The sequence below is a fragment of the Portunus trituberculatus genome, chromosome 25 (assembly GCF_017591435.1).
Source record: "Portunus trituberculatus isolate SZX2019 chromosome 25, ASM1759143v1, whole genome shotgun sequence".
Lineage (NCBI taxonomy): Eukaryota > Metazoa > Arthropoda > Malacostraca > Decapoda > Portunidae > Portunus > Portunus trituberculatus.
In genome coordinates, this window is record NC_059279.1 from 2,850,001 (window position 1) to 2,874,749 (window position 24,749).

The 24,749-nt window shown below is 41.8% G+C and overlaps 2 protein-coding genes across 2 annotated transcripts in view; both read right to left on the reverse strand.

Moving 5' to 3' along the window:
* The window catches only part of LOC123508645, a 9,427-nt gene extending 7,221 nt beyond the window's left edge, over positions 1-2,206 (reverse strand). The window contains exon 1 of the mRNA XM_045262489.1: positions 1-2,206. This exon is cut by the window's left edge and continues 477 nt beyond it. Coding sequence (XP_045118424.1) covers positions 1-1,228 — 1,228 coding nt within the window. The 5' untranslated portion in view covers positions 1,229-2,206.
* The window catches only part of LOC123508644, a 152,405-nt gene that overhangs the window by 15,100 nt on the left and 112,556 nt on the right, over positions 1-24,749 (reverse strand). The window contains 2 exon segments of the mRNA XM_045262488.1: positions 21,983-22,634; positions 24,089-24,211. Of these exon segments, the coding sequence (XP_045118423.1) occupies positions 21,983-22,634; positions 24,089-24,211 (775 nt within the window).

Here is a 24,749-nt window from a genome sequence, read left to right on the forward strand (position 1 = left end):
AGTCCAACTGGGAGGTGAAGGTGCCTCGCGTAGCCCCGTCGGTCAGCAACACTTCGTCACGCCCCGCAGGATGGACGGAGGCGGGTCGTGTCGGTGTGAGGAGTGAGGAAAGTTTGCCCTCCACCGCGTGAGCCACAGACAATTTCTCTCTGGGTCTGGGCAAGGAGCCGTGGCCCTGCGTGACGCGTCGGCACGCCCGGGGCAGCGTCCACGTGTCCCTGGGCAGGGAAGCATCAGGCCGCTTCACACTGCCCCAGGGTGGTGGCGGCGCGACGTGGAAGTCCTCGCCGTTGAGTGTCATCCTCCAGCTGACCTCATCCCCGCCCACCGGAGACACCATGTGTTGCTGAGCGGGACTCAGGAGAGGCACCTCGGTGGGCGCCTCGTACAGGTGGACCGCCTCGCTACCAGGCTCCATGGACTCAGGTGGACTGCGAAGGATCTGAGATATAGTACCCAGGAGGTCCACGGGTCCCTGGCCGCCACACAGCGATAAGTCCTGCAGCGGCGTCTCCATGTCCTCCTCGGCGATGCAGGAGTAATCTGGAGGAGTGTGGCGCCCGTCGCCACTGTCTTCGCCCAGCGTGGTCACCTGCGTCAGAATGGACATCGGCTCGCCATCCAGTGACTCGTAGGCGGGTGGCAACAGTGGGTGGGCGTCACCAGACACCTGGATCATGTTGGAGTTAACGGTGATGGTGTTGACTGCAGCCTCGGGAGCTGCAGTGGTGTCTCCGTGGTGGTCGAGGCTCACACTGGCAGGCTGCCGCGGCGGGGAGTCCAGGCCGGCAGATGCAGACTCACGCCCAGCCTCCACACCCGACCCGCCGTGGTGCACAATGACATTCTGCACGCGGACGTAGCGCGGGTCTGGGGACACTCCCTCGTGGGACCCTGGGGCGGCCTCCTTCCCACTCTTCACCACAAGCCGCGTCACCAGCCGCCCCTCGCACCGCCCAGCCGTGGTGTTTGTGTTGCTGCAGGTGACTTGCTCCACTGCGGTCCCGTTTTCATTTCGGGCTGCAGGGGACACTTCCGCTTCATGTCTCTCATGGGAACGGTGGGTTTCCTTCCCGCTGGGGGCCTTGACCGTCCTCAGACTGTTTCTGAACACTCGCTCCAGCCGCCGCCTCTCCCGCCGTCTCGAGTTGAGGCAGTTGAGGAAGAAGAGTGTCTGGACGCAGCTGTAGGCGAGGCCCACCACGCCCAGCACCAGCACCTCCAGCATGGCGGCGTGCTACTCCATCACGCTGCGCCGCGAGGTCACCACGCCGCCACGGCCACACTTCAAATCTGTCTAATGCTCACTGTGGCTTTGAATTGACCCTGAAGGAACGAAGAACTTCAGTACGTGACACAGAGCCTGCATTCGGCAACACTCTATAACCAGCCCGCAACGACACAACCAACACGTGCAAGCGAGGAAACAAGAGTATATGGATGTGTGTTACTCCGTTTTCTTCCTTGCCTGTTTCCTGCTGGCTGGCGGCCTTCCCTCGCCCCGCGTGTATGTGTGTCAGTTGACTTAAGAGAAAACACACAGACCCACTATGGCGCCTCTTCCTCTTCCTCGATACACTGATTAAACTCATCACCCATGCAAAGGACGGATTGGCAAGACGTACATTCAACACACACACACACACACACACACACACACACACACACACACACTCTCTCTCTCTCTCTCTCTCTCTCTCAAAGTTAAAATATGAAAAAAAAACTAAAAGAAAACCAAAAGAGCCTAAAAAATAAAACCCCCCCAGTGATACACACCATTACAAAACCCATCACTGACTTCACCATATTCCACCTGCCCCTCCTTCACTCTACCACCGCCATGGACAACCCTTTCAACACCACCATTGTCCACCACGTCACGCCAGACAAGGATGTGGAAGGGAAATACAGAAGGAAAGAATGGATGGAGTGGAAAGTGGACAGAGAGTGAATACAGAGAGAGAGCCGGTGAGAGGGGACGAAGGGTAAGCGAAGGGAGGAACACAAGGGGAAAAGGGAGAGGAAAAGGGGTAAAGGCAGAGAGAGATGGAGGGAGTGGTTAATGGGAAATAGGAAATGTGTTTGTTTGTTATCGTTGACGTATCTAAACAGTATTAATGGTTCGTGTTGGAGAGAGAGAGAGAGAGAGAGAGAGAGAGAGAGAGAGAGAGAGAGAGAGAGAGAGAGAGAGAGAGAGAGAGAGAGAGAGAGAGAATGATTTTTGCTTATAATGTGCGCAATAAGTTCTCTCTCTCTCTCTCTCTCTCTCTCTCTCTCTCTCTCTCTCTCTCTGTCTCACACACACACACATCTGTTACGTTACTGATGCACACAATTTTCCTCCTACGAAGCAACACACACACACACACACACACACACACACACACACACACATACACACCACGTAAGAGACACAGCTGGCAACCGTCACGCACGCAAAATTAAACTGGTAACTACAACAACAGCCTGCAAACATGAAAATAAACGATAATCAGTGACGGAAACTCCTATAACGTCTTTCCATTACATTAAAAAAAAACCGATGTGTTGTATCTTTTCGCGTCTTTACATCTCCCAAAATTTTCAACTCCGATTCAAATTTACTGAGAGAAGCAGAACAATGAGCCGGCAGTTTTAAGCAGAATAGTGAACCGGCAATTTCAAGCCAGGTGAGAGGCGAGCACATTTGATCATCGCCAGGTAAGTATAAGACCAGCGGATGGCAGGTAACGTCATGTGCCAGGTGTTGAGTGAGGACGGAAGCAGGTGTGTATGTATGTGTGTGTGTGTGTGAGTAGTCTTAGTTTCGAGGGAAGTTCTATTGGGTGAAACATGAAGTAGGTTAGTTATGTCTGTACCTCTAGTGAAGCTCAGTTAACCCCTTCACTACTTGGACACATTTCTACCACGAGTTTTGAATATGATTAGACAATTTTATTTACATTAGCAAGGGTCTATGGAAGTCAGAAGATTAGTAGCCAAAGTCTTTACTATTTTAATCCCCACATGGGTTTTTGAAGCTGTATAAAATCACCAAACAGTAAGCAGAATGAATATGGATACGTGTCATGGTGCTGAAGGGTTAAGGGGAAGGAAACGAGTGAGGGGTGTTAGTGCGTTAAGAGGAGTAAGATTCTGTTAGTTAAAGTAAAGTAGTAGGTTAGGAAATAGTGAAGTACAGTTAGGGGAAGAACATGAGTGAGGAATGTTAGTGTTAGTGTGTTAGTAGCAGTGATGTGACGTTAGAGTCGAGTGAGTTAGGAAAGATGAAGTTTTGAGTGAGGGGCATGTTAGTCTTAGTCACAGTTAGTGTATTAATGGCAGTGAAGTTCTGTTAGAGTAGAATGAGTTAGGAATGTTGAGGTTCTGAGTGAGGGGTGTTAGTGGCAGTGTGTTAATAGCAGTGAAGTTCTATTAGTTAGAGTGGAATGGTAAAGTTCTTTGAGTGAGGATTGTTAGTGTATTACGGCAGTGAAGTTCTGTTAGTTAGAGTGGAAGGGTGAAGTTCTGTGAGTGAGGAGGATGTTAATGGTAGTGTATCAATGGCAGTGAAGTTCTGTTAGTTAGAGTGGCATGGTGAAGTTCTGAGTGGTTGGTGTTAGTAGTAGTGTTAGTGTAAGTGTATTTCTGTTAGTTAGAGTGGCATGGTGAAGTTCTGAATGAGGGGTGTTAGTGGTAGTGTGATAGTGTTAGCGGTGGGGGGTTGAGGTTCAGCGGGTGGAGGTCGTGGTGGTAAGGGCGCGGTGAGGAAGGTAAAGCTAAGTTTGGTTTAGAGTTCCTACACGTTCGGGTTTTGGTGTTAGTTATGTGCATGCTCTGACATACACACAGTCCGCGGCAGAATGTTTTGTTCCTCAGTGAGTCATTATTTTTGGTGCAGGCTGTAGTGGCATGGCGAGGAATAGAGGATAGAATATACTAGAGAACAGAGTATAGAGAGACAAATGGCAAAACGGATGTACTGAGAGATGGACAGATAGACAGACAAGGACACTGACACACACACACACACACACACACACAATGCAGCATGACATCACCTACATCATTACAATGCCAAACCTTCACCTCTCCATTACAACCCGTACAAACAAATATTTTCAGCATATCTTTTTCCCATATGTGCAGCGTTAACTCACCACAACATCACGAACACTGCAACACCGCACCGCTAACTCAATTACACCAGAGCACCGCCACACCGCTAACCTAACACACGTCTCACCAATCATTCCTAATCCGGAGTCTTTAGCCCCTTTCAGTACTGGGACACATTTTTACCTTGAGATTTGTGTATGGTTAAACTATTCTATTGACATTTGGGAGGGTCTATGGAGGTCAGAAGATTAATGGCCATAGTCTTCACTATTTTAATTCCTCCACATAAGTTTCTGTATAAAACAAGTAGTGTTAACCCCTTCAATACTGGGAGACTTTTTTTTATCTTGAGATTTCTGTAGGATTAAGCCATTTTATTGACATTAGTAAGAGGTATGGAGGTCAGAAGATTAATGGCCATAGTCTTCACTATTTCAGTTCCACACATGAGTTTCTGAAGCCTGGTAGTCAAGGAGTTAATACGTCAATAGGAGATAGAATAAAATACACAATGAACGATCTCTTGTTGCAAATCTCCCTGACTCAAACACGTGATCTTTAGCGACGACAAGACAATGGTATCACTTAACGGCGCTTCAGATCCACATGAGTCACGTTTAACATTAGTAGCTTTGAAGACATTTGAGGTTTGCAACACCGGGAAGTTCCTCTGGTCCCTCTGGTCACTGCTGCGCCCGTTAGTGTCTCAGCCTCGCCAGGTGCTGTCAGTAAAGCGAAGGTTCTCGTGCTTCCTATGTGTTATTTTTTCTTCATTGCTTCCTCACATGCATGGATTAAATGATTCGTTCTTTGCGTGCTGTGTCTCGTTTTAATTCCTTTTTTTTTCCAGTGATATGCATAATTTTCAAGGTCGGGTTTTTTTGGGGGTGGTGGTTTGGGTGGAAGCTGATGTTAGTTCGTGTCTAGTTCAGTGATATTCCTCTTTTTCTTACTTTTTTTTTCAGTAATTTCGTTCGTGTTTGAGGGGAATGTGTGTCACTGAGGCATTGCAGGACATCAAAGGCGCCACACGAAGATAAACCAGTGATAAAAAAAAAAGATAAAAACCAGAGTAAATTCCCATCACTAATCCACACCTTGAAGGATAAACAAACACACAAACACACACAATGGGGAAGGGGGGGCGAGCACGGGTGGTATGGGGTGGGGGGCGACGCACACCAAAGCAAACACACACTTGAGCGACTGTCAACACACTGCCGCCTCCGTGTGTCCGCCGCGGGGGTGGAGAAAGCGTCTGGCAGGGGCGGACTGATGGACTACCACCACCACTACCCCCAACCTCTCCACCCCCCCAGCAACTCCACCTCTAGCCGCTCCCTCCCACATCCCTCCCACTTCCCTCCCTCCCTCACGATTTGAAGAGCTGCCCCTCCTGTTCTACCCTCCATCTACCCCCAACTACCCCAACCTCTCCACCTCCCCAACCACTCCACCTCAATCGCTCCCTCCCACTTCCCTCCCACTTCCCTCCCTCCCTCACGACTTGAAGAGCTGCCCCTCCTGTTCTTCCCCTTCCATACATGAATTTCCATCAATTATTCAAGCCTCATGTACGGTAAGTGTTTATCTCTTACCTACACTGTGTTTCTTTTTTTAATAATTACAAAACAATGGACAGTTTCTCAAATAAGTCTGTTTTTTTTCTCATTCGTTTGTTTTTTTTAGTTTATTTTTCATTTTTTATTGTTCGATTTTCTCTCTCTTTCCTTCTCTCTCTTTCTCTCTTTCTCTCTTTTTTTTCTCTTCAGCCTGCATATATCAATTCTTTCTCAACACTTTCTCTCAAATCAGTCTTTTTTCTCTTTATTCATCGTTTATGTTTAGTTTATTTCTCATTTATTAGTATTCGATTCTCTCTCTCTCTCTCTCTCTCTCTCTCTCTCTCTCTCTCTCTCTCTCTCTCTCTCTCTCTCTCTCAGCCTCCATATATCAATTCTTTCTCCACACTTTCTCTCCGTTCATTTTCCATCACTTGGAATTTCTTCGTCCCCTGACAGCGCGGCGATGACTTTATCTTTTGTCTGGCCAGCAAATCCCATCTTTACTTTCTATCTCCTGCGTCTTATACCTAATTTCATACTTGACGCCTCTTTTCTTCTCACAGGAATTTATCACACTTTCGGGAAGAGATTGTAAAAAAGAAGGAGGACAAATGTATGGGAGGCTTAAATGAGACGTAAATTATGCTTCTTTTACTTCTTTTTTTTTTTTTTCAACCGTTGCTAGTTAGTGTTGCGTGTGTTCCCATTACCCGCTGTTTTCACTCGAACAGTCCCTACTTCCTGTTGTGTATATGGACACTTCCTTCCTTTCTCCCCTTCACTCTCAGCTCGCGTGTTGCCTGCGCTGAGCTTTCCATCGGGAGAAAGCACGATAAGAACAACCCATGCCGTCTATTGTTCAGCTCAATGCTCGATAAAAATGGGAGGGAAATCATTATTATGCTTGTGTGCGAGTGTGGAAAGAAGCTTGGGAAAGGAAGAGGAGAAGTAGGGTATGGAACTCACTGCCAGGATGCACGTGTACGATAACTACCAGAGACGCATGTTAGTAAAATAAATATAAATAACACTAAAAAAGAAAGAAAAGAAAGTCGTTTTGTCTTGATAGCGAAGTAGTGAAGTGAATTTTAACGCTTATAAGATAGTAAAACGTAAACTAATGACATAAACAACATGAATAACACTCAATAAGAAGAAAATAGCTTTATCTAAATACTCTAATAGGTTGGTTCTTATAAAAATGACCAAGAAAGTGGTTAGCTTCCACACACACAGAAAAAAAAACAATAATAATAACAATATAAAAATAAACCAGTGTCATTTATAATTCTTTTTTTTATCAAGATTCAAACCGTGACAAGATCTACGATGCGCGTAAAGCAACAATTGAAATGCATAAGAGCGACAGGTGTTGTGAGGCGTGGCGAGGGACAGCAGCTCTCTAACTGACGAACATGAGCGTGAAGAACAGCTACGTGTGACACTGATCAGCGAGACGGAATGGGACGAGTGGCGGGAATAGTGATGAAGGAAAAAGTACTGGGTGACATTTTGAAAGACCAGAAATGTGATTGGAAGAAATACAGAAGAGATAAAATAGATAGAAGGTAACGATTGGAAGAAATACTGATAAAGAGAGTATTGAGTGACATTTTGAAAGACGAGAAATGTGAGTGGAAGAGGGGCAGATGTACAAATAGAAAAATAGAAGGTAGCGATTGGAAAAAAATAATAAAGAAAGTATTTAGTGCATTTTGAAAAACGAGAAATGTGAGGTCATGCATTGGAAGAGAGACAGATGGACAAAAAAAAAAAAAAAAAAGGGAAACAATTGGAAGAAATACTGATAAAGGAAGTATTTTGTGACATTTTGAAAGACATTGGGAGATAGATTAAAGGATCCATAAACAGACTGATAGGTAGATGAGAGCCAATGGATTAAAAGATACGCAGGTAGAGTGGTAGATAGACAGACACCGAAAGAGCTGAAAATCCTAATGATATAAATATTTAAAAAACCACAACCATTAAGAAAGACAAGAATTCTGAAGTTATGCATCGGAAAACTGACAGATGGAGAGACAAACACACAGATAGATACACTGACTAACTGACTGACTATTACCATGTCGACACTAAAACCTGAGTCATGTACCGTGAACTGAAGGAAGAAAAGAGAAAAATGCTCAGCCAAACTCGGGAACCCCATTACGTTAACACAAGATAAGAGTCAGCATTCAGAAAAGCCTTCTCCTCTCACCATCTCACCATTACTATTTTCAAAGGCCACAGAGATGATTAGCGCGGTTTTCATGAGTGCTTCTCCAGTTAATAATATAGAAATCTTGTCAATCTGCCTCTAGAACTGTGAAAACCTTAAGAAAACCGTGTAAATTTAAACAGACCCTTTTGAAATAGTGAAGGTGAAGCAGAGAAGTGTTTAGCATAGGGAAGCATTGTGGGAGTTTGCAGTTTGTGGGATCGAAGCAAAGTAAGGAGGTTGGTGAGCGTAAGTCCGTGAGCGATGTGCCGAGGGTGACATCACTGGCGGGCGAGTCTAGTGAACCGCAGGCCATCTGGTGACGTGCTGGTGAACCTCAAGGGATGCATAGTTTGTGGTGAAAATCAGAAATATTTTTTTTTTCTTTTTCTTGTTTTCTCTGGATTAGTTTACTTTTTTCTTTTTCTGAATAATTTTGTGGTGAAAAGCAGGAATATTTTTTTTTCTATCGTTTTCTCCGCTGGGGAATAATCAGGCATGTGTGTTTTTTTCCTTTTTTTCTTTTTCTGCATAAGTTTGTGGTGAAAAACAGGAATGTTTTTTTTTTTTCTTTTCAGGATTAGTTTGCTGGAAATAATCAGGTAGTTTTTCTTTTCTCTTCAATTTTTATTTTTTTTTCTGAATCAGTTCGTGGTGAAAATCAGGAATATTTCTGTCTTTCTTTTTCTTTTCCTCAGGATTATTTTGTAGTGAAAATCAGGAATATTAGTCTATTTTTTTTATCCTTTTCTTGTTTTCTCAGGATTAGTTTGTTAGGAATAATCAGAAATATTTATCTTTCTTTTTCTTTTTCTCTGGATTAGTTAACAATAATCAGGAATATTAATGTCATTTTTCTTTTCTCGTTTTCTATGGATTGGTTTCTTGGGAATTAATCAAGCGGTTGTCTTTTTCTTTTTCTTTTTCTGAATAAGTTTGTGGTGAAAATAATCAGGAATATTTATTTGTTTTGAGGGAAATCAGGTATATATTTTTTTTCAATGTTATGTTTTTTTCTATTTTTTCCAGAATCATTTGTTTACTTTCTTTTTTGTAAGGGACTCAGATCAGTACGTAAGGAAAATGAGAGAGCAGAGCAGTGGAAGCAGTAACAAAAAAAAAAAAAAAAGAAAAAGAAAGAAAAGAATGATATACCAAAATACTACTACTACTACTACTACTACTACTACTACTACTACTACTACTATGACTGGCGTTCCTTTCTTGTCACTATTTAAAACCTTCCCCTTTTCTTTTCTGTTTCCCTCTATTTCAACTATCCAAAGCATAAATTTCACGGGATTTACACATACCACCACTATGTATACCCAAATCCTAGGAACATAACCCTACAAAAAACGAAAATAACAACGGAAACAAGTGATGATTAAAACTGCATCTCTATTCCTATACAACCACCAGTTCGACAGACGGTAATGGTGTTTGCATAACCTCGCTGCCACCAACATAGTCTCTCACAAACACACGTGCCGCTGCATCCGTCAAGCCAAAGGATGAACACTCGTTACCTTGACCGGGAAAAAAACCACGAGGAACCTTTTACTCTCCTCACTTTCTTGTTTTCTTCTTTTTTTTTCAGTTCCCTTCGATCTGTTTGGAATTTTGTTAAGTGTGGCGTGGAATTGATCGGAAGAAAACGTGTACTTATGTCATTGCTGTTCAGAGATTATGGAATTCACCACGGGAAGAAATTACAAGGAATCTTAATATACTCTTCATTCTATTTAGTCTCTCCTTGATTCGTTTTGAAATTCGTAAAGCGTAGCGTGAAATTAAAATAAAGAAAATACGTATAACATTTTAGCTTCCTCAATACTGGGACACGTTTTTACCTTGAGATTTGCGTACCATTGGACCATTTTATTGACTATAGGAAGGGTCTATGAAGGTCAGAAGATTAATAGCCACAGTCTTCAGCATTTTAATCCCTCCCATACATTTCTGAAGGAGCATAAAATCATCAAATAGTAAGCAGAATGAATATGTAAACGCGTCATGGTACTCAATGGGTTAACCTGGTTATGACGCAAACATTCATCTTATTTAATCAATCACAGACAATTTGGTTGATTTGAGTAACTGTATATAATTCTAATGCGGAGAAATAGAACGACATGCAATCAAAGGCTCTAACAACACTTCCTCGTTGGCTGGCACTGACATCATTCAAGATTATTATTCTAAACTTGTACTAAATCATTGTATTAAATCTAGGAGAGCAGAGTAGTGAAAAAAAGTAAATAAGAAAAAAAAAAAAAATACTAGTACTACTATTACTATTATTATTACTACTACTACTACTACTACTACTACTACTACTATTATTACTACTACTATTACCACCACCACCACCACCACTACTACTACTACTACTACTACTACTACTACTACTACTACTACTACTACTACTACTACTACTACTACTACTACTACTACTACTACTACTACTACTACTACTACCACCAACCACCACCACCACCACCACCACCACCACCACTACTACTACCACCGCCACCACTCCTACAACCACCACCACCACTACCACCTACTAATTTCAACTACTAATCATAATAACAATAATAATGAATAAAGTAACGCCTGTTTTTCCTCAAGCTTTAATCTTTCTCCACTTAAAGGAAAACGTGACCTTCAGAGAGTCCCAGGTTAACATTTCCCAGCCAAATATTGTGCGTCATTGTACCTCAACACATTGGTGACTTGTACTGAACAGAACAACCCTCATTACACCCTCATGAATTATGCAAAGGTGCTATTCTTGGTCTCGAAAAAGATAATATTTGACATGAAAACTCTCAACTCCAGGATGTTATGGAATATTCATGACGAGAAACTGAGCACACACACACACACACACACACACACACACACACACACACACACAGGTAACAGGAATTCAACCATAACACTTTAACCTGTTCAGTACCATGACGCGTTTCCATATTCATTCTGGTTACTATTTAGTGATTTTAAACAGCTTCAGAAACTTATGTGGGGTATTAGAATAGTGAAGACTCTGGCCACTAATGTTCCAACCTCCATAATCCCTTCCTGATGCAAATCGTCTAATCATACCCAAAACTCAAGGTAAAAAAATGCGTCCCAGTGCTGAAGGGGTTAAGAGCTTAATTTAATTCAGACACTTATATCACTACTACACTTAATGAATAAAAAAAAAAAAACATAATACATAAATAGAGAAATACACAAATTGAGTCATTTAAAAAGAAAAAAAACCCAGAAAAATCCCCGAAATTAATTAAATACTACTAATATTCATCGGTTTTCTGAGGTAATTAAAATCACATAAATGAAACATAAATGGAGTGAAGAGATACTATACATGCAGTTTTCTTTATCAATTTCCAACATATGGCGTTAATGGAATCGAAAGTAAGCCATTAATTACTTTTACGATTACAACTCTCCGTTTGGCTGGCTGTCTGGCCGTTCATTACCTTTATGTATTTAGTTAATGGCTTTGTGTTCTATGTCTGGGAAACTTTGTACTAATTACCTCTAGACATGTTAGTCAGATTTTATGGGCGAGGAGAGTGTCTGTATGTCTGTATGTCTGTTTACCTTTTCTCCTTTCTTATGTTTTGTTTTTTTCCTTATTTTCTCTGTCTCATACACCTAATTCGGGAAAAGAATGCCTAGCTGTCTGTCTGTCTATATTTATCTGTCTGTCTACCATTCTCTTTTCCTTTCTATCTTCTCTTCACCTGCCTTCTCTATCTTGTACAACCAACCTAGTCTATTCTGTGCATCTGTTTTATCTATTATTTTCTTCTCCCTTTCTATTTTCTCTTCACTGCCTTCTCCCTCTCTTACAATTAATCAACCAAGTCTATTCTGTGTATCTGTTTTATCTATAATTTTCTTCCTTTCTATTTTCTCTTCACTTGCCTTCTTCGTCTCTTACAATTAACCAACAGTATCACAAACACATGCATAAGGAGCAACAAGTCAGCTTATACTTGTTCTTCCTTTACCTTCCTTAGTGCCTCACCACCTCACTTTCTCCGAGGCTGTCCTAGATACAAGGTCACGCCCGTATGCACACAACATCTACGTGACATTATCTCCACCTCCCACTACCCCCACAACTGACACGTGCCCTATATCATATCATCCCAATAACACCACAACCCGCATCACCTTCAGTCAATTCTGCGCCCCACATCCCACCTTTCCTTATTCCTGCTTCCTCACCACACATTAACCTTTTCAATACTGGGATACATTTTGTCTTGTGATTTATGTACGATTAGACCATTTTATTGACATTAGGAAGGGTCTATAGAGGTCAAAAGATTAATGGCCACAGTCTTCACTATTTGAATCCCCCACATGAGTTTGTGAAGCTATATAAAATCACCAAATAGTCACCAGAATGAATATGGAAACGCGTCATGGTACTCAATGGGGTTAATGCACTGGCTCCTTCTCGGTCATGTAAAAGTCAATAGCACTCGAGGCACGCTTCTCAAACTCTATTAGCGCGTTATTGGTCTTGCCTCGTGGCTCGTGAAGGGAATGAACTATTATACTATTGCGTCAAGCGGTGTTCATGTCTCTCCCTTGAACTTAAGTGAGGAAAACGGGGAATTGAGTCTCGTCTGAAGTTAATTTGTCTCGTACGATTGAGGGGAAAAAAATGTTAGGTTTGTCAGATTCCACAGTATTGGGAAAGGGTTGAAGTTTATTTGTCTGGTGCAGAAGATGGGGAAGAAAGATGCCAGGTGGATAATTGGTGTTCGAATCGATGGAGTGTATTGAGAAAGAAATGAAAGAGCATCAGTGCATCTTCGTCTTTAAAAACATCAGGAGTCAGTTTCTCTCCAAGACTAGAAGTTAATTTGTCTTGTACAGGAGTAGGGGAAAAAGATGTTAGGTAGAAAATTGCTGTTCGGATCGATCGATGAAAAATATAAGAAAAAAAAATCAGTGTGTCTTTGTCATATAAAAGAAAAAAAAAAAACATTAGGAGTCAGTTACTTTCCAAATACTAGATGTTAATTTGGGGAAAAAAAATGCTAAGTTGATAATTGCTGTTCGGATCGATGGATTAATAATATAAGAAAGAAAAAAAAAATCAGTGTATCTTCGTCTTAAAACATTAGAAGTCAGTTTCTCTCCAAAGACTAGAAGCTAATTTGTCTTGTGCAGAAGAGGGGGAAAAGATGTTAGGTAGATAATTGCTGTTCGGATCGATGGATTAAAAATAAAAGAAAAAAAAACCCCATCAATGTATCTTCGTCTTATAAAACATTAGGAGTGAGTTTCTCTCCACGACAACTATAGAGAAAAGAAAGAACAAAAAATGCCACTCGGATTGAAGAGGAATTAAAGGAACATCAATTGAGTTTAGATTTAAAGAGATAAATGTTCTTTTTACGAAACCTTTAAAAAAAAAAAAAACGAAAAAAATGAAAAATAACGTGATAACTGAAGAAGAGTTTTTAATAAGAAATCAATGTCATCAGAATTAAATGTTCACTTCACGAAATAAGTAAAATAAAGAAATTAATAGCTAAAGATTGAATTGAAGGGGAGAGAGAGAGAGAGAGAGAGAGAGAGAGAGAGAGAGAGAGAGAGAGAGAGAGAGAGAGAGAGAGAGAGAGAGAGAGAGAGACCAATCAAGGTCTCTTACAAAACGAACCAACAACAAATATTCACTTAACTAAACCAGACCACACCACACCCAACCCTACCCCACCCAACCAACCAGCCAGCCAGTCAGCCAAAGAGCCAACCACACCCTTTCCTACTAATAATATACCTTCAATTCCTCCCTCCACAACCTCCACCACCTCCCTCCCTTCTTCCCTTCCTCCCTTCCTTCCTTCCTTCCTTCCCCACCTTCGTCTTTCACTTCCTCTCCGCTCGGCTGCCCCCTTCCCTCCCTCCCTCACTTTGAATATACAAACTTCCGCCTCAGATATTCCCTCAATGAACCCAAACAATTGCTTCTTACGTCACCAATTTTTTCAATCAAGTTTGCATTGTTCTCTCTGTCTTCCTGGTGCCATGACTGGACTCTCGTTAGCACCAAGAGAAAGAGAGAGAGAGAGAGAGAGAGAGAGAGAGAGAGAGAGAGAGAGAGAGAGAGAGAGAGTGTAATGGGTGGAATCTAGTAGAAATTTAGTTACAACCAGATTACCGAAGAGAACACACTCTCTCTCTCTCTCTCTCTCTCTGGTAATAAAAGTACCACATTGTAAATTCATTGAACAAAGCTGCGGAAGACAAAAAAAAAAAAAAAAATAAAAGAAAAAATACCACTTAATGCCAAAAGCAACGAGTCAATTACTGAAGAGAAAAAAAAGAAGGAAAAAAGTTAATGGGAACGAGGGAAAGGGAAAAGGTGAAGCGGAGAACAAAGAGTAATTGCCCACTGACTCAGGTGACGAGCAGGTAAAGGTGTAAAGCTATAGATGAAAGGGAGTGTGTTTGCCGTATATGTTGGATTATAAAACGACTTTGTATTTAAGACGGCTCCTAATTTTTGAAGGAAATGTTCAGGTTTTAGGCTATACAAAAAGATAAACCTCAACTAACTCTAAATACAATTCTATATACAACACTATATACAAGTACAACTATGGTAAACTCTGCAACTCTCTCTCTCTCTCTGCTTGTGTATTTCCAGCTTCCCATGTCTTGAACTTAATTTAAAGGGAGTTTTAAGACATTTTTTCAATTATTTTTTCCCTAAGGCTTTCGATCCTATATATAACTGTGCTAAACTCTGCAACTCCTTCTCTACTTGTGTATTTCCAGCTTCCCATGTCTTGAACTTAATTTAAAGGGAAGTTTTAAGACATTTTTCAATTATTTTTCCTAAGCCTTTCGATCCTATATACAATTCTAGTAAACTCTGGAATTCCTTCCCTCTCTGCTTGTGTATTTCCAGCATCCTGTGACTTGAACTTATTTTAAAGGTAAGTTTTAAGACATTCCATTTTTTTTGCCTAAGCCTTTCGATCCTATATACAACTCTGGTAAACTCTGGAACTCCCTCTTTCTCCGCCTGTGTATTTCCAGCTTCCTATGACTTGAACTTATTTTAAAAGGAAGTTTTAAGACATTAATTCCATTTTTTTTTTTTTTGACAAACTCTCTCGACCTTGTTCGGGGCTGTCATCTCAGTGGCCTTTTTGTTTAATAATTTTTGTTGTTCTTGGTCAGTTTTGCTCTCCTACTTAAGAAGAAAAATATTGCATGCACTAAATTCAAACACTCCCGCGCCGCCACTGCTTTCAAAAGGGTCTACTAGTTGAAGTGACACGGATATATTCTCTCCTTTCCTGTAGATGCCTGTCAAGACTTTATGCAATGACTTCACTGTTATTAACCCTCTTTAGTACTATACATTTTTACCTAAAGTTTTGTGTACGACTAGGCTATTTCATTGACATTAGGAAGAATCAATGGAGGTCAGAAGATTAATGGCTACAGTCTTCACTATCTCAGTCCCCCCACATAGTTTTTGAAGCTGTATAAGATCACCAAATAGTAAGCAGGACGAATGTGGAAAGGCGTCATGATACTCAAGAGGTTCATTGTCATTTTGAAAGAGTTAAGACTTTCCAACCATTCTCAATACTTAAACAAACGCAACAATTACAAATACAAGCGAAATAACACAGAAAAGGGTCAAAATCACATCATTAACTTGTATTGTGCATCTTCCTTTCACGTGAGGCTTAAAATACAACTCTTGATGGGTGCTGCGCGATAAGGAAAGGTCTGTGCCTAAGTAAATTCGATCTCGCCTCACAAAACCCAGCAACAATAACCTCGTCAGGAGCAGGAAGTCACGGGGATACTGATCAGCGGAAGGAAGGGAAGAGGAAGCGGTAGACAGATCAGGGTGAAAGAGAGTGAAGAAAAAGATGAGGTAAGATGAAACATAGGAGGAGAGAGAGAGAGAGAGAGAGAGAGAGAGAGAGAGAGAGAGAGAGAGAGAGAGAGAGAGAGAGAGAGAGAGAGAGAGAGAGAGAGAGAGAGAGAGAGAGAGAGAGAGAGAGAGAGAGAGAGAGAGAGAGAGAGAGAGAGAGAGAGAGAGAGAGAAGGATGAAAGAAGATGGTGGATAGGAAAGGATGAAACAAGAAGAATAAAGAAAAGGATGAAAGATGGTAGAAAGGAGAGGATGAAAGATAGAAAATAAAGAAAAAATAAAATATGATGGTAGATTGGAAACAATGAGAGAAAGAAATTGAAAGAGATGAAATAAGATGATAGATAGGAGAGGATGAGAAAAAGAGTGCAAAGAAATAGATGAGAGGAATTAGGACAGGAAAGGCTTTAAATTCTGGCGGTGCAATTTTTAAACTAAGAATAAAAGAAGAAAAACGACGGAAAGACACGAAAAGAGAGAGAGAGAAAAAAAAAAAAACAATAACCACGTTGCATTTTCACATTCCCATTAACAAACGAAGAAAGAAACAAAAAACACAAAAGAAAAGAAACGAAAACAAAAATAAGAAAAAACAACGAAAAAGCCACGAAAAGGGAGAAAAAAAGAGAAAAAAGAGAAAGGAAAAAAAAAAAAAGTTAAATCCCAACATTGCATTTTTATCTCTCGTTTACGACTTAACTTTCCAACGCCAGCCAGCCAGCCAGCCATCCACTCAGCCAGCCAGCCAGCCAGCCAGCCAGCCAGCCAGCCAGACAGACAGACAGACGGTAGGCATCTCAGCTTTCCTTTACAGCCATGACGCTCCCTCCCACCTCCCTAAGCTCCCCCCACACCCTCCCACACTCAAGAGACAGGTGAGCACTAGGCAGGAATTCACAGCCATTGTCTTCACGTCACCGTATCGAGCAAATGAAACTACCTGACTTCTACCGAACGGAAATTGATAAAATGGTGTGTTTCTCGTTTTTTTTTTTTAGTTTTGTGACGCGTTATCAAGTGCGTGTGTGTGTGTGTGTGTGTGTGTGTGTGTGTGTGTGTGTGTGTGTGTGTGTGTGTGTGTGTGTGTGTGTGTGTGTGTGTGTGTGATTGCCTTGTGAAGTAATGATGGTGCTGGGAAAAAAGAGTCTTGGTTTCATGTTGTGTTTGATGATATGTTTTGACATTGGTGAGGTGAAATGATCGACAGGTTGATTGCATACCTACTGATACTCACACGCAGGTAGGTAAATAGAGAGATAGATACATACACATACAAATACAACACTCCACACACACACACACACACACACACACACACACACTTCCAAGATGGTTTGATTGCATACCTACAGACACACACAAGCATATAGGCAGATAGATAGACAGACAGATAGATTGATAGTTTGATAGATAGATAGACAGATAGATAGATAAAAAAAAAAACAGATAGGCAGATAGACATATAGATAGATGCACACACACACACACACACACACACACACACACACACACACACACACACACACACACACACACACACACACACACACACTTCCTTCTTCGCTTTCTATCCTGGGAATCTTTCTTTTTGCTAGATAATAGAGATGCACAGCCTTCCTTTCCTCGTCCTATTTCCTAAGTGTCTCACAATACGCACTGACAACACTGCCATGGGATCACACTACTGCACACCGTTCTAAAGTGATCTGGTGATACTTTTTATGGCTTGGTCTGGCTACGTTAGGTTAAGTTAGGTTTTTTTTGAGTGTTATTTGATTTTTTGTCATGTAGAAAGTAATCTGTTTTTTCCTTCCATTTTCTTTTTCTTTTTTTTTCTTCTTTTCTTTTCGTCACATTGTACATTGTTTGTCATTCTATTCGTGTTTTTCCTCATTCCAGAGTTACAATGAGCAGTTTGTTACGTGATTGTTTAATTCTTCTCTCTCTCTCTCTCTCTCTCTCTCTCTCTCTCTCTCTCTCTCTTTACGTGTGTGTGTGTCAGATTTGTCTTCAATTGTCTCGTGTGAATTCTTTGGTCGACACGTTTTCTTCGTTTTCTTCCTCCTCATTGTTCGGTCAAATCTTTCAGGGCTGACTTGCTTAAAGTCACAATATCATCTTACAATCGCGTGTCACTACAATATTCACAGGTTTTTCTTGCCCGTTTTCTATAATGCAAAATGTTAAGCCACACTCGTATAGATTAACAAAACGTGGCACTTTAATGTATTGTCTTCAGAAGAACCACCACCAGCACCACCATTAGCACCACTACCAGCACTACCACCACCATCACCACCACCAGCACTACTGCTCAAACAAACACACATCACTACAGGATTTGTGCGTCCAGTGACCGCACGGTAATGAGAGAGCAGAAGGAGTACTGGTGTTTCTCCTCCTCCTCCTCCTCCTCATCCTCCTCCTCCTCCTCCTCCTCCACCTTCTCCACCAGCTGTCACTCGATCTCCCCCCTTCCTTCTCCTCCTTCCTCTCTTTCTCCTTCTTTCCCGTCCTACTCCATAGTCTTCCCACCTCCCCTCCTTCTCTCTTTCTCCTCGCTAGTAAGTCTCTTCTCCTCCTCTTCCTCCCCTTCCTCCTCCTTCTCCTCCTCCTCCTCCTTCGCAGCGAGTCACCTTGGTACTCAGACGCATAAAATGTAGGACACGTGACTTGGTTCAGGTAAATACTGCTAATAATGACGCTAATGATCGTAATAATGACAATGACTATGCTGTTTCTGATACGCATAAATCTGCATGTCATTATTTCTTCCCCACCGCAGGAAGACTTAGATGATGAGATTTTATTTCGTTTGTTCTATTTATCTATTCCTTTGTTCGTGAATGTGGTGGAATTGTGTTTAGAAAAGGGTATGAAGATTGGTGCTTTAAAGTATTTGCATCTATTTTCTCTCTCATTGGTGTTATGTGCTTTGTTTCATTCCATTGTTGATCTATTTTGGAATGTTTTTCTATCTATTTATTTTTACACACAGCTTTTGTGCGTCACCTCGTGTGTGTGTGTGTGTGTGTGTGTGTGTGTGTGTGTGTGTGTGTGTGTGTGTGTGTGTGTGTGTGTGTGTGTGTGTGTGTGTGTGTGTGAGTGTGTTGTTGTTGTTGTTGTTGTTGTTGTTGTTGTTGTCTTTGATCTGTTGCTGTTCTTCAGTTGTAGTCACCACGAAAGCGATCTCTCTCTCTCTCTCTCTCTCTCTCTCTCTCTCTCTCTCTCTCTCTCTCTCTCTCTCTCTCTCTCTCTCTCTCTCTCTCTCTCTCTCTCTGTATCGCATTTCTTTCTTCTTCGCCATTAGAAATCTTCCTGTCTCAACTTTCTCTGTCACTTATAAGAATTTTCCCTTCATCCGTAATCTTCGATAGTAAATCTCTCTCTCTCTCTCTCTCTCTCTCTCTCTCTCTCTCTCTCTCTCTCTCTCTCTCTCTCTGGTGTAAGAAGATTATTTACTACACAGGAGACTTTGTCACTGGTGTACAATTATTTCTGTAGTAGGTACGACGGCATTTTACGGAGTACGACAGTTATCTGCCGCGTACGAGAGTGTTCTACGGTACACGATAGTTTCTTTAGGAGGATACGACTTTATTCTACACTCTATGATTGTTACTGATCACCTACGACTGTTTCTATATAAAGTACGACAATATTTCACGGTGCACGATACTTTTCCACTGCGTACGAGAGTTACAACCTATCATTTTCGTGTCCAGTAAACAATTCCACCAGCGCATCAGACTCGCCACAGCTCGACAATTGCCTCACTAACACACAGGGCGGTATAACGTACGGAAACCTCCAGGCGCCGCTACGTAAGGCCCAGAGCAGAACACCCCGGGGCCAGGTGCGCCAGATGGTCTCGCCTCACCTGGCCATGCTCCCCCACCAGTCCCTACCGCCACCACCACCACCACTGCCGCCCCCATCAGAGTCAAGCAGCCGTGAAGTCCATGCTACTAAACATCAACTAAACGCTCAAGACTTTACGGATGACGATTGTGAATAAAAAATGGTCATGTTTGTGTTTTGATCTCTCTCTCTCTCTCTCTCTCTCTCTGAACGAGTTACTATTCTTAAGTCTTTCAAACGATGACTTGTAGTGTCCTTTAAGTTCAATAGTCAGATATCCTTAAAGAATTTTGGTACTAAGGAAAAAATGGAAGAATGTAGGAGTTCATGCTTTCTATTTTAACCTTCGATTGTTATAAAAATCATGTTAAAACTAATTGATGAATATTCTCCGAGTCACAACAGCCAACATGTGGATTTACTTACACTGGTGCTGAAAATAACACCCAAAAATACCTATGTGTTTTTTATTATTTTTCAGTGTTTTTTTTTTTTAGGTAAGAGGGAAAACTGGACAAGGGCAAAAAAAAAAAAAAAAAAAAAAAAGTAGATAAATGAAATAAAAAAAAAATGAAATAAATGAAATAAATACATAATTAAACAAAACAAAAAAGGCCTACTTAGTTGTCCATTCCGTTAGAGATCATTAGAGTTAGCCAAAAGCCAGGGACTAATGCCTTCCTGAGTGAAAACCGTGTCAGTGCAGTCAGACTAAGAAGTGTTGGGATGTATTACTAAGAGACAATTCGTATTCAGTGTCAACTATCTCAAAGTTCTATTTCAAGGAAGGAGCATCAAAATATTCCCCAAATAACTAAACTAACTCATCAATTTCGTCTCTCCTCTATAAAAAAATTATAAATAAATAAGATAAAATACTAATAACAAACTCTTTTTTTCTTAAGTTAAAATCGAAACTACGTGAAACAGAACCATCAAACAATGTCACTCAGTTCTAATTTTCGGCTTTCGTAGATTTTTAGGTCAGATCACTACAGAAAACTGTCTTCCACGCGAGATGACAGGGGAACTGCAACAAAGGGCCGCGATAATGACAGTGATGCGGATGGAAGACAAAAGATCCCTTAGCCACAATTTATGGCTTCACACCCCTCCCTCGATTCCTCCTCCTCTGTACATTCCATCCTTCCCTTGTAGATACATCATATGGGGCGTGGGCAGGTATTAAGTGATTGATGTGGAACTGTTTCGTACTGTGAATGGTGGCAGGGAGAAAAATGTGCACGTAATAGAAGTCTTTGGGGAAATTTTATTCTTCACACCTGTTCTCTGACTTATGGAACGGAGTCAGTGATCATGTTGTTAGTGCTGAGTCAATAAGGAGATTTAACCCCTTCAATACCGGGACGCGTTTCACTCTTCATTCAGATAACTATTTGGCGATTCTACACAACTTCACAAATTTATGTTGGGATTAGAATAGTGAAAACTCGGGCTATTATTCTCTTCACCTTCACAGACCCATCCTAATCCAAACAAAATCGTCTAATCCTACCCAAAAAATCAATGTAAAAATGCGTCTCAGTATTGAAGGGGTTAAAAGAAGATTAGAAAAATTTATGGATGAGAACGATAAGTGGATTTAGGTAGTTTTGTTCACAGACGGACTGCCACGTGTAGGCCTAATGACCTCTTGCGTCCTCCTAAAATTTCTCATGTTCTTACGTTCTTAGTACATAAACACATACATTTTTTGCGTATCTACAATGATACAGTCTGTAACGAATCTTTATCTTGCTCTCTGCATCTTTTCTCAGACCAGCATTCTCATATATCACACATAAACACGTAAATTCCAGCTTTTGCAACGATACAGTCTATTGTAACCCATTAAGTGATGATGAGGGCTGCAATGAGGGTGAAATGATGAAAAACAAGGTATGGTGATGACGGTGGTGAAAGCTTGGTGGTACAGGAGAGATGCTATAACATTTATGGATGAATGCAGTTATGTATATTGTTTTCTGAAGTTGAGATCTCACCAAATTGTCGATGCTTGGAATTCTTTAGTGTCCCATAAAATTGAATTAGAAAATGGCTGCGTCAAACCAATGAAAATGTACTGGGATGGGAGACTAAAGTAAACTTCAAGCACGGACTGTAACAAATACGAAAAGTTAATGCAATATATGAAAAAAACAGGAAAATACAAAATACATACCTAAAGAAGTTCCAGGGTCCAAAAATCCTGCGAGAAAATAAGCAAGAAGAAAAAGAAAAGAGGAAAGCAGGAAAGCAGATGAAAAAACAAGAAAACAACCCTAGCTTACCTTTCATCGTGGAGTGTATGGCTCGAGAAGACGAAGAGTGTGACGGAGAGGAGGAGGAGGGGAACGATGGTGACGAGGAGGCGCTTGGAATCTTGGGTAGCTTCCTTCCTTCATAGTCTACCCTTCCTTTCTTCTCTCCAGTGTGCGTCTTCCCGTTTTCTGCACTGCCTTGACTTCCACTCTCGATCACTGCGAGTTCCTGTTCTTGCTCGACCTTTCCGTTTTTCTTGGCGTCCTTGGCTCCGTTTTCTTTGGCGCTCTTGCTCTTCTTTCCTTTCCCTTCGCTCTTGGAACTCTTACCCACGAAAAGCTCCTGGACGCGGTGGTAGGACACGGCTTCCGGTTTGTGAAGGAAGAACGGTTTTTTCGATTTCTTATCCCCGTCCTTCCCAGCCTCGGCTTTGCTTTTGTTGTACTTTTCCGAGGCTTCCTTTAGATCACTCAGCGGGTTCAGGAAGAAACTGCTCTTCTTCTCCTGCTTCCCTTGCTCCGGGGCGCTGGCGGGTGGGTCTGGCGGCGTGGCGGTGCTCGGTGGGTGCAGGTAAAAAGGCTCCTGGTGCACGCCGGAGTCCGAGCTGTGGCCTGACAAGTGACAGTCGCTCTCACAGGAAGAGTTGCAGGATTCCGAGCCGCTGGTGGAACATTCCGAGTCCTGTCAAGGGGAACAAGAGAAAAGCGAGGCCGTAGAGCAGGTGGTGGTGGTGGTGGTGGTGGTGGTGGTGGTGGTGGTGATGGTGATGGTGGTGGTGGTAGGTGAGCGAATGTCTATCTTTAGGGAATGTTTGCGGAATTAATTACATGGAAAAGAAAGCTGGTATTGGCTGCTGGCTGGCTGGCTGGATGGCTGGTGGTGGTGATGGTGGTGGTGGTGGTGGTAGTATTGGTGGTGGTGGTGGTGGTGGTGGTGGTGTTGGTGGTTTTTTCACTGGGTGAGGGGTTATGTATGCGTGAATGGCGCTGAGGCATGGCTCTTACTGCGCACGATAAATGAAAGCGCACAGAAGGAGCACAGTGACCTCCGGATTAGTTAAGGAATGTGACAAAGAATCTGTGGCTATAAATAGACAAGAAAAAATAAAGTAAAACAAAACAAATACTAATAAAATACAAGTAACATGTCTTTTTTTTAACTTTCTGTAGCTCTTGGTCAGTTTTCCCCTCTTACATAAAAAGTGGAGTAATAAATGACAAAACAAACAAAAAAAAAACCATAAATAAAACATCTGATAGTCATAAACACGAGGGTGACTTTCAGAACCAGCCCGCCAAACAGTCGATAAACAAAACAACAGGTCAGACCAGCAGGAAGGAAGCTCAGAGACACAATAAAAGAAGATATGTGCGATAGACAGCAACATTTCACATCCACAGCAGACAAGAGGACTATGTGGTCTCTCTCGCTCAACCTGCTGGCCTAGTCAACCTGATGCTCTATTTAACCTTCTGCCGTAGTCAACATGCTACTCCAGTCACCCTTGTGCCCTAGTCAATATGATACTTCAGTTAATCTCGTGTTCTAGTCAATCTTGCTCCTCAGTCAACCTTGTGTCCTAGTCAATTTTATGCCCTACTTAATTTTGTGTTCTAGTTAACCTTGTGCCCTAGTCAACCTGGTGCCCTAGTCAACCTACTACCCTAGTCAACCTGCAACCCAGTTAATATCGTTCTCTAGTCACCCTGCTACCCTAGTCACCCTGCTGCCCAGTTAATATTGTTCTCTAGTCAGTCTGCTGGCCAATTGATAATGTTCTCTAGTCAACCTGCTATCCAGTTAATATTGTTTTCTAGTCACTGTGTTGCCCAGTTAATGTTGTTCTCTAGTCACCCTGTCGTCCAGTTAATATGATTCTTTAGTCACCCTGCTGCCCAGTTAACCCCTTCAATATTGTGACGCATTCACTTGACTTTTGTATACGATTAGACCATTTTATTGACACTAGGAAAGGTCTATGGAGGTCAGAAGATTAATAGCCAGTCTTCACTATTTTGATCCTCCACAAGAGTTTCTGAAGCTATAGTCACCAAATAGTAAGCAGAATGAATATGAAAACATGTCATGGTACTGAAGGGGTCAATATTGTTCCGTAGTCACCGTGCTACACTCACCTTGCTGGCGCCACACAGACCCTGGTGGCAAGAGCAGCGGTGGTGGTGTGAGCCAGAATCCGCAGAGTCTGAGTCAGTGGCGTAGTCAGGCGTGGCACCGTGCTGCACCAGGAGCTGTAGTGCCTGTGGGGGAGATGAGAGTGCCAAGGGATCAGTATAGAGGCCGGAACTCTTTATATAGACTCTGAAACTCTTAGTATATGTCAGAACTCAGTAAAGAAGCTGGAACTCTAGAACCCTCTGTATATATTAGAATTCTTAGTATATTAGTATAGAAGAAAACTCTTATTGTAAACTCTGGAACCTTCAGTATATTAGAACTCTTAACTCCTTCAGTACTGGGACGCATTTTTACCACGAGTTTTGGGTGTGATTAGACGATTTTATTTACATTGGGAAGGGTCTATGGAGGTTAAAAGATTAATGACCACAGTTTTCACTATTTCAATCGCTACATAAGTTTCTGTAGCTGTACAAAATCACCAGATAGTAAGCAGAATGAATATGAAAACACGTCATGGTACAGATAGGATTAATATATCAGTATAGAAGCTGGAACTCTCATTATAAACTCTAGAACCGTCAGTATATGCCAGAACTCTTAGTATGGACTCCAGAAACCTCAGCACCTCAGCTTGGGTAGCTATTGGTGGGGTTCAGA